Genomic DNA, 12,996 nt, shown 5'->3' on the forward strand with positions numbered 1-12,996 from the left:
ATTGTCTGATTTATGATACATTTTCCTCCTAAAAACATGCCTACAATGCATTTCTAAGACATGTACATAGTATTTTTTGATTTAATAAATGAAAAAAGGCTGTATCCAAAATCTGTTGTGTAAAAACCTTAGAAACTAATATGTGGTTAAAATAAAATAGAGATTTTAACTCTGGCTTTATCCAACATCTCAAATTTTTTCTCGAAAAATGACCCAAATTTACGCATAATTGGTTAAATATTGCCATATTTGCATATTTAATATAATACTAAAGAAAAACATGTAATACAAAAAATAATTGTGTTAGTGTCAGTAATCAACTGGCAAAGTTTCGTGATGATATCTACAAGTTAAAAAAAAATCCCTATTCACCTGGGGTGTCTCGCCTTAAGCGATTACAGAATACACGGGACCACCCATTTAACATTAATAACCCTGTTGATCCTGGAAACATGTGGAGCACTGCAGTTCCACCCAAGCATAGAGAGGGGGGAAAACCCAAGACAAACTGAGTTGACAGTTTCTTGTTTTTGTTAATTATCAATGGTCTGGTTTGCCTACCGCTGGTTGGAGAATCCTCAAAATAATCCTTGAAGGCGCTGAAAAGCACCCATGGGTCACGTTTGAGTTAACAAGAGCTGTCACTCAGATAGGAATTCATCCATATCTCCTGTATGATCATCTCTCTGCGATCGATCCTCTCTGCCCGTTCGGCCGCCTCGCTCACATAAGTCACTTCCTCCCAGCCGCGGATGGCTTTCCTTTCTGCTGCCGAGATAAAAGAGCTTTCTGTTCCATCTTCGTCATCATCATCATCATCATCATCATCATCATCATCCTCCTCATGATCCTCATTATCATTGTCTTCCTCCTGGCAGTTGGCAGTCTGGCTACAAGACTTGGTTGGCGGTTTGTGGCGAACTCTGCAGGTGACTCGGACCGACACAGCCAGCAGTGTGAGCAGAAGACCGACACAGACGCTAGAGGTGAACAGCAGTGCCGCCATTTCTGGATGCTCTGTGTGGAGGAAAAGAAAAGAAAAGAAAGGAAATGCATAGAAAAGCTGATTTAAAGGGCTAGAAGTGTGTTGTCCCCCCAACGGAGACTTCCAGGCAGAGCTGCCTGGAAGGCCCTATTCCTTAACATTACCCTAACCCTAACCGCAGGCTCTGTTGGGGGAACAACACACCATTTAAAGGTGATGTCAGCTATTTTGGAGAATGCTTGTTGGTAGAATCACGTTTTGTCAAAATCAGTTTTGAAAATTTCCCCTCATGATCCGTACTGTGTGTGTCATGAAGGAAAATGTAGTGTTATAAACAGCCCAGGCTCTGTAAACTTGTATGTAAAAAAGGGTAGGCCTATGTAAAAGGGTCCACCGAAGCTAGCAACATTCCTGTTTACAGACTTAGCTGTGTATACATTTGTAAGTGCACACAGAGTACAGACATGTAGTGGATTGTGAAGAGATAGTCACAGATTCTGACAAAAAGTGATTTTGACAACAGGCTTTCTCCAGAGTTGCTGACCTAACCTTTAAGACGTGCATTCCGTAGTGCACACATGCATTCAAATACAATTTACCTTTGATGTAGGCATAGGTCAGGAGAGAGTTGCTCATCATAGCTCCAGACTTGTCCGGCCTTTTTGACCCTTTGGAGAACGGCCCCTCCAGATCTGCAGGGGGAGCTGCTGTGAACATTAGAATTATGATGTGCGATATAAATGCCACAGGAAAGCAGAATAGCAACAGATGGCGGGATGAGGATACCTTTTTCTGTGTCCACTGCAGGAGACGAGGTGGAGGTGAACATGTAAGGGTCCGCCTCCCTCAGTAAAGTCTGCGGTACTGTTGGAAGAAAGACAGAAAATACTTTATTTTGCTGTGGACAAACTGATACAGACTCTGTGACTGTGTATTGTATTGGTAAATCTATTGCAGACATTTCGCCATTAGCCCCTTCCTACATCCAAACCTCTGCAACAACTGGTCCCATAATAGAAATATATTCCCAAATTATGAATAATTTCTAATTACTTTTTGTCCAATTGTGTTGATAAGTAGCCTACAGGGTTAACACATTGTTTTGGGCTAAATGAAGCCAGTCAGAGGAATTGTATCAAACCCAAGACTGAAATCAAATCTCCAAACTTTGATACATGAACAATGTTGCTGCATGACCTCACTGGCATTCGTGCCAATCGTAGGAAGTTTGCCAGGATGTCAGCCTCAATCTGAGCTCAGAGTATGTTATTCCCCGCTATTGTGTTGCTGAATGTGATACAATAAAAACAGCTGATGACTGAGATGGGCAGATAAAAACCCACGGTAGAAAACTACTACAACATGTTCCCCTGAGGGAGCTGTCACATAATGAATAAGGCAAAAAAACTAAACAAAAAACAGACATGACGTGAGCTACCCATAGTAACATGTGAGCCTGTTTGATATTTTGAAATGGCTCTGTGATTTATCTTAATGAGGAAGCAGCGAGAGTCCTACCACAAGAATAGACCACACTGAGGTACTTCCTGGTTCCTGGAAAGCAGGGGTCCCTAAAGGTCTGGTTGCTGACGGCAACAACACACTTCTGTTTGCTGTAGCAGGACTTAGACACAAAGTGTACAGCCTCGTGGTTCAGGCACTCTGCAAGAGAAAGCAAAGAGAATTCACACATAATAATAACATCACACAAAGTGTGTGTGTGTGTGTGTGTGTGTGTGTGTGTGTGTGTGTGTGTGTGTGTGTGTGTGTGTGTGTGTGTGTGTGTGTGTGTGTGTGTGTGTGTGTGTGTGTGTGTGTGTGTGTGTGTGTGTGTGTGTGTGTGTGTGTGTGTGTGTGTGTGTGCTTGTTCAAAATGCTTGTTCAATTTTGGGACAATGCTCCCTGATAGTATTTGTAGTATGTAGTGCATCTGTAATAGCCCAATCACTGATTCAGTGTTTGGTGTGAGTTTGGTTGTAATTTCACTGAGCAGCCATCTGATACTGTAGTTAATTAGCCTACCACCTATGTTAATGTATGTCAGCTCCAAAGGCTTAATTCTTATTCTTAAGCATTCAATATTCAGACAAGTTTAAATCATTATGATATATCATTGTGAAGTTAGTATAATTTGGTAGAATTGGAAACAAATGACAATAAAATTGAGCCTTTTGTCACACATAATTTGTATCAGTCGTTTTCCCAGTAGACATGTTGACATTCTATTGTGCAATTTCTGAGGAAATTTTTTGGTGGATAAAAAAAAAAAAAAATAGTTCTCAAGCTCAAATAAAATTGTGAATCGTAAATACAGTGATCTATAAAGTAAGTGAATACAGACACAAAACTACGGTATATTAGGGGAGAACGGGGTAATTTGTCACACGGGTTGGTTGTCACAATCGTTATATCTCGGAACCAGAAGGCGCTGTCTGTGAAATGTTGGTATGTAAATATCCAGAATTGGGATCAGAGGTCACCTACATAGTCTTCCTTGGAGTTAGACTGCTGAATTTGAGGTGAGACGACTGTTTGTGTTTTTCATGTAAAATTGAAAATATTTAGCTCCTCAGTATTTTTCTTCTAGGCTTTTACACAATGGGTTTATAACAAAACACTTGTTACCCATACAAAGTGTGAAGGGTAAACTATAGTTTACATTGTGGTTAGCAAGCTAATTAGTTGTCAGATGGTTGTTGGCCTTGATGCTAGCAAGAAATTCAAGTTGGGGTTGGTCGTCACATTTTTTGGGGGGTTGGTTGTCACATGTTATCTCAAGGCTGCAGCCAGAAAAGGAACCCAATAACGAAAGAAATTGTCAAGCTGTATCCTCACTGACACCCCAGAGAAGGAAAGAATAGAGCAGGAAAAGGCAGCTAGCATGCAAAAGAAAAAAGGGCAACAAAATCAAAACAACCCAGTGCATCCCAAACTAGACCAGCTGCCAAGGCTACAGTAAGTTATGTAGGCCTATTTGTCAACTTGACAATGCAATTAAACTTTCAAATTTAGTTCTACTTTCTTGCCTTCTTTTTAAGATTATTCCCATTAAGATAACATTGTGACAAACAACCCCATAGTGTTTGACAACCGACCCCTTGATGGGGTTGGTTGTCACAATGTGTAAGGGTGTCTTTAATGATTAATTTCTTCTTTATTACAATAAGATAGAAAAAGTGAGGGGTACACATTTCAAGCCAACACCTTAAGCTTCAATTTAATGTAGGAATGACTATTGAAAGATGTTTAGGTGATGAGCAATTCTCACTAGAGTAAAAAGTATGCCTACTTACCCCGTTCTCCCCTACTCTAAGCTTTGTGCCACAAAGCAGTCCAACAGATTTCCTGGCCTACATAATCAGACATAATTGTGACTGCGAGAAGAAGAAAAAAATCCCAAACTTCCTCTTCCTAAAACTTTCTCAAGGCATTATATTCCTGGTTACATTGTTCGCCTTGTGAAAAGGAAACATATTTGAGTCAACACCACATGGAGGACACAGAACATCCCATTGACTCACCAAAGGGGGGAGGTATTGTCAGGTGTGAAGGGCAGGTGTGGGTCTGGCCCAGAACTCTTCCATAGACAGCTGCGTAGATGTTGAGAGCCCTGGTGGGCTTACAGCGCAGGGTCATGGTCTCGCCCTCACACACCACATGTCTTTTGTGTTCTGCTGAGGGATGAAGAGGTGAGGGGGGTCGACGGCAGTGGGAAACAGAGGGGTTAGGAGATATTTTGTGTATAGATGTGCTGCTATTCCGTGTTTATCCACTAGTAAGAGAAGAGAGGCAGATGCTGAAACAGGGAGTATCAGTTGCCTGGGAGGGGACAGGATAAAATAAAATAAAAGGTTTGTGAACCAGTAGGAACAAATGGGATTTGAGCTGCTGAACTCACTTGGTTTACACTTGTAGTCCACATGGAGGTATTTGGCAGTGCCAGGACAGGGGTCCTTCCCAAACAGCAGGTGGTTGACAGGCAGCTGGCAATCTCTGTGGCTCTGACACTCAGACAGCAGCTTCTGCATAGCAAACACAGGACACAGTTTTGTGTGAGCACAATGTACTATAGAGGTGGAGTCAGCAATTCAGGAGAATGCTTGTTGTCAAAATCGCTTTTTACCAACAAAAGAACTGGGATTGTGACAACAAGCATCCTCAGGATACGCCGTCTCCCCCTTTAAGTACAACCAGATCTGATGCAAAAAGATTGATGCACTAACTGGCTGGCAAATGGAAAAGAGTGGGCTGTGCATTCACCAGCCAGCTTATCTAAAAGCGGGTAAACATGGGGAGTATAAACTTCTCCAACAAATGAGCTACAACTGTCAAACACCTAAATACCACTGAGTGACCCAGCAAGAGTGTGTAATGAGAGAAATACATATAGTGTGATGAGAGATATAGAATATTTTATTTCTCCTGTATGTCTAATGTAAGATTCATCAAATGCTTATGATCTGATCATTTTCTCCTTACAAGTGAAAAGTGCGGTGTATCCCACACATTAAAAGCACCTGTAGAGCAGTTAAAGCTGAACAGCTGTGGTTGTGGGCTCGGAGCAAGGGGTCTGTTTCTGCCTCTCCACTCCCGTAGAAGGCAGACTGGATGGAGATGGTGGAGTGACGTGGACAGTGGAGTCGCAGAGGCTGTCCGTCACACGCCTGAGCAGAGTGGCTGGTGATGATGCGGGACAGGTAGTCTGTTGAGAGAGAAAAATAAAGCCGTAAGGCTGTGGTGCACATGGAAACATACACATTTATGAAGTTCAGGTGTACTTCTGTGGGGGTAAAAACAGACATGACGTCAACATTTTTTTTATGAAAATGGATTTAATATTTGAAGAGACTTTATAGCACTGAACAATCAGTAGTTTCACCTCGCTTTCTTTGGCCCTTTTTCAAGCCCTTATAGTTAGTTGTCTCTCATGTTGCTTAGAAGACCCATGACTGCCAGACCATTTTTTCTGGGTGGCATACTCTGCCAACTGGCATTCACATAAATATGATCCACCTGTGTTGCATGGTGTGTAGACTAGATGAGATCAAGTTACGTCTGATTCAAAGTTGTCTTAGGGAATACAGTACATGTGTGTAGGCTATATACAGTACACACACACACATATACACATATATATATATATATATATATATATATATATATATATATATATATATATATATATATATATATATATATATATATAGGAAAACCATCTTCAGTGCTGAGCATAGCTGGTCTTAACTCTGTTCAGTAAATACACTTGTTCTAGTCTCCAACACCTGTGTCAACATTATTCTGTCTACTAGTTTTAAATCAAAGATATAAACTAGCCTACCACTTCTGTATGTATTTGTTTCCTCATGTGTCTTTTTACACTCCATCTTCTCCAACAGGTATAGGAAACCACTGGAATAACCTTATCTATTACACTTCATATTATCTTTACACATTTGTTTCACTGTAGCTGTTATTCAATCACAGATCAGCCCATCAGTAAATGTAGGCCACTTTCAGTTAGGCACAGACTTCCTGTGAATCTTCAACCATCTTGATGTATCCTTCTGCTCCTCCCAATGCATCATCATCATTAAAATCTTACTTGAGAAGTCAGCCAGTCCACTCATGCGTCTGGTCCACAGCAGTAGAGTCAGGTAGAAGAGACTGTGGCTCCAGTCTAGTCCGAGACAAGGACGTGTCCAGCTCATGATGACCCAAATCCCTCGTCTCTACGAGCATATTACAGACACCTTCTCGAAAGATAACTGTTGTCTAGTCTACATGACTTTACACACAAAGTCCAAATAATCCACAATATTCATCTTCTCAAGGCCCAAGCACTGAAACGCCGTTTCTGGGAGAAAGTCCCCGCTCCATCCATCTGTCTTCCTTCGCACAAGGTAGGCTACCGCACCGTTAAGCCTGTGTGAGCACAACACAGCGTCTGTCCCACTGCAGTAAGCTATAATGGACCACAGAGGAGGTTAGAAATAGCAGCTGCGCAACAAGTTGCTCCAAACTTGACAGACGAGGTGATCAAGCCAACGCGTGGCTATAGCATAGGTCTACTCCCATTCCGACTTCCCTACTGTGGGCAACAACTCCGCAGATTTGTGAATAAATGCATGTGGGAACCAAAAGCGCCTTCAGAGCAACAGCTGAGTGGATATATGGGGTGGGCGTGGCAGATCAAACTATTTTAAAGGGAAGCGAGGGGCGACGCGCTCAATGGTCAACGGTATGACACCAGACGTCGAACCCCCCCCCCCCACACACACACACGAGGCACATGTTTACTTTTTGGATTATGGCAAAATGCTTTCATTCTATGAGGTGTCTCTTGTTCTTTTCCTTCCGTCTTTTTCCCCACTTGTCTACCTCTCTCTTTATTCCTTCTTTCCCACTACAGCTGCACGTTTAAATGTTTTGTTTAAAGAAATATGAAAACATGTAACTTTGTTTATATAAAAAATATAATTAATTAGACACAATTCATATTATTTACATGTAATTTGTTTAAATTTAACATGCAAATGAACAAAGATCTAACTGAGTTTTTTTTATGGTTGATGTTTGATGTAGGATATATAGCATATAGCCTACATAATAAGATCTGCCCTATGCAAAATTAGTCATGTTAAGTGAGCAATGTAGCCTACAAATTTGAAAAGATAGAGGAATGCTTAGCAACCACCTGGGAAACAAAGAAAATACTTTAGTTCTAAAAGCCTCCCCTGAAGGCAAAAGATACAAAGATGCCTTGATTATTGATTGCTTTTGTTGGGCTCCTGTGTTCCCTCCATTGACTTCAACTGAATGTGTTTTCTTCTCTCTTTTTCAAGTTCCAAGTAAATGATATTTTGATTCCGTTTCTTTTCATAAGTGATCCATGCCCTAGCCATAGCGCCTTTGAATGAAGCAGGGGGCCTACTTGGTAAATTGCACGGCGGGCCACATCCATGACCCACTCCATGGTAACCGGTCAATCTACATGTCAGACTGGGGTGCAGAATGACAACAGTCAACCTGACAGAGACGTTGGGGTCTCCATGCTCTGCTCTGTGGGGGGAGGAACCAAGGAGTGATATTTTGCATACAAACTGTAAGACTGGCCCCCTTAGTCGCTAGCCATTCTCTGTAGTTTAGCTTTAGGCACCAAGGGAGTGGCTCTGTACTTTGTTTTTTTAGCCATGTAGGTCAACAGGGAAAGTACTAACTACACTTGAGTCAATGTACTTCTATCATGATTAGATTCATTTGTGATAAACGTAGAAGAAAGCAGGGGATATAATAAAGCTATTTAAAATAATATTTAAGATAATCTGAAACGTGCAGTGGTTAATCCTTTTTTTTCAACACACTGAAGCCATCTAAATTAAATTATTATTTTTGTGTCAGGTGGGTAATTATTAATATGCGCCTGGCAGACAAACTTGATCGCAAAATGATCTCCCATGAAAAACTTGTTCAAATTGGGAACTAAAGCTCTCTATTAGATAACGGAGACTAGACAATAAAGACAAAACATTTGATAAGGGTTGATGGTGTTTTGTAACAAACAGGAAGAGGAGGAGATGAACTGAAAAGACTGGTGGTTTGAGTTTGTCATAAATCTAAATATTTAAAGTTTTCTTATAAAGCACCGCTAAGCTGTGGTGAAACACACATTTCCAGTCTGTAGAAGCATTCAAATGCAAAAGGAAGACCGTCAGAGGGAACTGTTTTAAAAATATATTCTTAATGTTTTAGGTCAGAGTTGGTTTAGCTATGTGCACAAAGCAGTTTGTTGTCAAAGGCGGCCCTGAATACTGAATTTGGAACAAAAGAACAACAAAGTCAGCAGATAATGAGTCTTAATGACTGTGATTAAAGGAGACCTGCTGCTGCTGCTTCAAACGACAAAGAGGCACCAAGACATGGAAACAATTACTTTATTTTTTTTTTTACAGAAAATGTACAGAAAAAGATTTTTTTTAAAAGGACATTACATTTTTACTTGAAATCAACATTCATCTCAAGCTGGGAATCGATCGCAGCCTGTAATTGAGGAAATACAGTGGTTAATAAATGAATAATAAATAAAGCAACAATCAACCACAGCTCCTCCACTATTGAATGAACTATTAAGATATACTCACAATTTCTCTTTTTGCTTCTTCTATGTGCACTCGAGCAAGAGATGGGTTCTGTTGTGGTTTAGAAGGGAAAAATAGCAACAACAACAAAAAAATCATGAAGCCAAATATAGAAACATCAAGTTGTTAAACATGTAAATAGGATTCACTAATTAAGTCAAAACACAAACACAAATGTTCACCTTACCATATATCACCATCAAAATATTTAGAATAATATGAACATATTTTTGTTTATGGAGACAATATGAAAACAGACGTACTGGGCTCAGGTCCATGTAAGGCTCTAGTTTCTTTTGCAGGGGGATTATTTCCTGTTTCAGTGCTGTGACTTCCTGCAGAAAGGAAAAAAGAAGACTGAGGAAACATTTCAAACACTAGAAAGCACAACTAGTTAGGTTTCCATTACCACTGCATACTAGCATGTGTGTAACAGCTGGGATTACCTCAGAGAGCTGCACAATAGCTGGATGGGTGATGCGTTTGTCCATGTTCCTGTGTACAAGTTGAGCCTGTTGAGGATTGAAAGAAGAGCATCAAAGCAAGCTCTTGCTTCTGAGTGACTGTGATATAGTTAGAATATCTGGTCCCTGCTGACAATGATACCAATTGCGTGAGCAGTTGGATCCCTCCTCAGTATCATCTCTGTGTGCTCTAAACTACAGGCGGTAACTTGATGCCCAAATTATACCAGGCTCAAAATACAGTCTGTTTCAATGAGTCTTGTTCTTTCCCATTGCTACTTGCAGAAGGTTTTCTACAAAACTCTTCATCCTCTTCATCTTTCTAATTGACTATTTCAATGCTGCTGGTTGCTTGTTTTTTTTTTTTATCTTATGTTGATTTGCATTTTCTCATCCTGGTGGCTTAGGACACCAATAATTTATGCCTCTTTCGGCTGCATAGAAAATTTGTCATTAGTACAATTTATCTTAATTTTCATATCCAGAACAAACCTCCCACTAAGATATGAATATTTGAACAAATAGAAAAATAAATATATAAGCAATGATATTAATATAAAAAAAAGCCACAATCTCAGGGCATTTTCAATAAAAGAACATTGTACACCGTAACACACAACTTCAGTTGCACTGCATTGTGTAACACCACAACACACCTCTGCCCTCTCTCGTCTCTTGCTGAGCTCTTTAGCCTTCGCCTTGACAAAATCCATGTTGAGTTCCCTCTCCTCCGCTTTGGCCTTCTCCACCGCCTGAGCTTTGACAGTTTTGTTGGTATCCCTGAAGACAATTAGGAACACTGATTACAGATGACTATAGTATGTAGCAACATGGTTTATATCCATTGTGGCTGAATTTTGGCATGCGATAGCTCAGGGCTGTGTGTGTGTGTTTTTTTTTTCTACTATAACAATTGAACAAAGCAGTAGCGATATCATCATAATGCAAAAATCATCCTCAGCGTCCACGCACTTACTCTTGTAAGTTTTTCCGCAGCACCAGAGTAGGACCTAGTCTCTTCCTGAGGGCTGTATGCTCCCTCTCAAGCCTCCTGGTGGTCTTTTCCGCTTCTAGAAGTTTGTCGGTGAGGTTGTTCACTGCTGGTATAAAGCTAGACGAGACATAAAACGATTCCAAGCTGTTTACTCATATGACATCCTTTTTTTTTAACCTTTATCTATACAAGTAAATCCCATTGTGACCGGAGACTCTTTTTCAAGGGAGACCTGTTCCCATTCCCACGTTGCCTTTCACACACACATTCATACACCGATAGCAGGCTAACTATCGGGAGCAATTTAGGGTTCAGTTTCTTGCTCAGGGACACTTCAACATGTTGCAGGGGGACGGGGGATCGAACCATCAACCCTGTAGTCGAGGGTCGACCACCCTACCCACTTCGCCACAGCCACCATGAGGGCATACATCTACTGCCTGGAAAATAGCGATTACTAGAAACTACGGTGCAATGGCAGCGTACCTGCAAAGCGACGTGTCTCTGACTCCAAGCACCATGGCAGTATCCACTAAGGCAGACATGTAGTCAGCAGAGGGCTTTGGCAAGCTTGCGCAGGACAAGCCAACACCTTGTAGAAGAACATCCTGGAGATGAGAACCTAGACGGAAGGAGACACAAATGAGTGCTGTCAAAATGCTGTGAATACTTTGTGGTGTGAATTAGTGGACGGCATGTCTTACACTTCACTAAACTGCAAACTGTACAAAAGGCAATCAACGAAATTAAAGACATTTTTGACAACAACCAAAACTGTAGAGAAAAAGATAATAATTTACTTAGGGTTGTGGACAATTGTGAAACAACATGACTTGTTTTGGTCCTGTGGAAAAGTAGGATGATCTACTTCCAACATTAAAAAAAGGTTTTTCTTGAATTTGGAATGACATTATTTGCATAGCCTAATTATCAGGTCATTCAAAATAGTAAAAAATAAATAGCCCAAATTAATAATGTGCCACTTAAATGTCAAGCCATGTCAATCTGCATGACCTTTAACGTGAGGGGCATTTGTAAATTGTTTTTAAAGAAGAAAAAGATTGATAAAAACCTACTCCTATGTCTTAGCATTTTGAAGACATTTGAAAGATTGCTTTAAGACACTTTACAGTCGGCGTATATATTTAGACTAAATGTATTTATTTAATGCATTTTAAAACTGGTTTAAGGGTCTGTAAGAACCATGATAGTAAAGCATGGGAAGATACTGAATCAATCTATTTAAGGTTTGTAACAACTTGGGTCTTTTTCCATCATTGTATCCATTAATGTACTATGTAACATTGTATTTACCTATTTACCAATTTAATTATGTCGTCCTGGGCGACACCATTGCAAAAAAGTCCTTTGTCTTTTGATCCCCGGCTGTAATTCCCATCAGCATGAAACAAACTGTATTAGACTGGAGTTACCCTTCGAGGCAAGTGAAAGGTATATGTGCATTTAACTACTACGGCTATCTGAGAGTGACTCACCCTCAGCCTGATACTCTGAAGCTTTCTGTTTGAGGTCTTCTGTGAGTAGAGCAGTGTCGCTGCACCGGGCTTCGGTCGCCTGTGCCAGCTGGTACAGTATGTCCACTGTCCTTGTGTTGACCTCATAGTGTGGCACCGGCTGATCTCCAAACACCGTGCTCAGCCAGCTGTTCACCTGGGGAGCGACGCGAAACAAAAAAAGATAAACAAAAAGCCAACGGAAGTGACTTAAATAACTCACAATGTCGTGTTAACAAAAGACTGAACATTACCTTAGTGATTTTTTCACACATGACGAATGAAATGGCAGAGCAACTAGCTTCTTTAAAACATTGAATGGGTCTCACAGTCCTTAACAAAAACGTAAACAGCGTTTGCTATCATGATGGTTTCGCGCCTACCGCAATTATTTCAATAACTTCCTGGTTACCAACCAATGAGAAGACAGTGTAGATGATCATTTGCTCCGACAAGATAATTCCCCCTTTTTCACCGAACTGGAAAAGTCTACAATCTGACATTAAAAAAATCCGTTTAGGATGAGTTATTTTAGGGAAAATATTATATTTCTTATATTTTGTAATTGACACATCAGGAACAAAAGAGGGAACATCTGCTCGAATTAAAATATGTTCCATAGCCTAGAATTCATTGCTAACTGGTCTATTGAGAGTAACAACTTTTCAAACACTATTTACTAAGGTCTTTGGCCTCAGTTGACTTTGTCCCCTTCCATTTAGCAACCAATTTTTATTAATTTGTTAATTAATTTATGCTTCTTATTTTTACAGTCCTTTCATGTTTTTTTTTTACCTTTTCACCCCTCTGTACTTTTGTAAAACGTAGGCTACTTGGTTTTTTGAAAGGCGCTAGGCCTATATAAAACCAAGATATAATTATTATTATTGTTATAATAGGAAGA

At 40.3% G+C, this 12,996-nt stretch overlaps 2 protein-coding genes across 3 annotated transcripts; both read right to left on the reverse strand.

Moving 5' to 3' along the window:
- Positions 1-343: 343 nt before the first annotated feature.
- On the reverse strand, positions 344-7,103 carry eva1c (eva-1 homolog C (C. elegans)). Of its 2 annotated transcripts, none has more exons than XM_080041180.1 (8): positions 6,588-7,103; positions 5,503-5,687; positions 4,884-5,007; positions 4,507-4,656; positions 2,504-2,647; positions 1,772-1,849; positions 1,585-1,689; positions 344-1,017 (listed from the first exon to the last, which is right to left on the reverse strand). In XM_080041180.1, exons 1-8 carry the CDS (start codon positions 6,691-6,693, stop codon positions 629-631), a joined length of 1,281 nt encoding a protein of 426 aa, XP_079897306.1. In that variant the 5' UTR covers positions 6,694-7,103; the 3' UTR covers positions 344-628. The 2 variants fall into 2 exon arrangements, with proteins under 2 accessions (XP_079897306.1, XP_079897305.1); XM_080041179.1 differs by having other exon boundaries at positions 4,507-4,659.
- A 1,819-nt stretch (positions 7,104-8,922) lies between these two features.
- On the reverse strand, positions 8,923-12,472 carry haus1 (HAUS augmin-like complex, subunit 1). Its single transcript, XM_080040501.1, has 9 exons — positions 12,347-12,472; positions 12,075-12,249; positions 11,065-11,200; positions 10,561-10,695; positions 10,241-10,364; positions 9,567-9,632; positions 9,384-9,455; positions 9,124-9,171; positions 8,923-9,022 (listed from the first exon to the last, which is right to left on the reverse strand). The coding sequence occupies exons 1-9, from the start codon at positions 12,365-12,367 to the stop codon at positions 8,978-8,980; spliced, it is 822 nt and encodes a 273-aa protein (XP_079896627.1). The 5' UTR covers positions 12,368-12,472; the 3' UTR covers positions 8,923-8,977.
- Positions 12,473-12,996: the final 524 nt, after the last annotated feature.

Source organism: Ammodytes marinus, assembly GCF_949987685.1.
Source record: "Ammodytes marinus genome assembly, chromosome: 14".
In the NCBI taxonomy this organism is placed as follows: domain Eukaryota; kingdom Metazoa; phylum Chordata; class Actinopteri; order Uranoscopiformes; family Ammodytidae; genus Ammodytes; species Ammodytes marinus.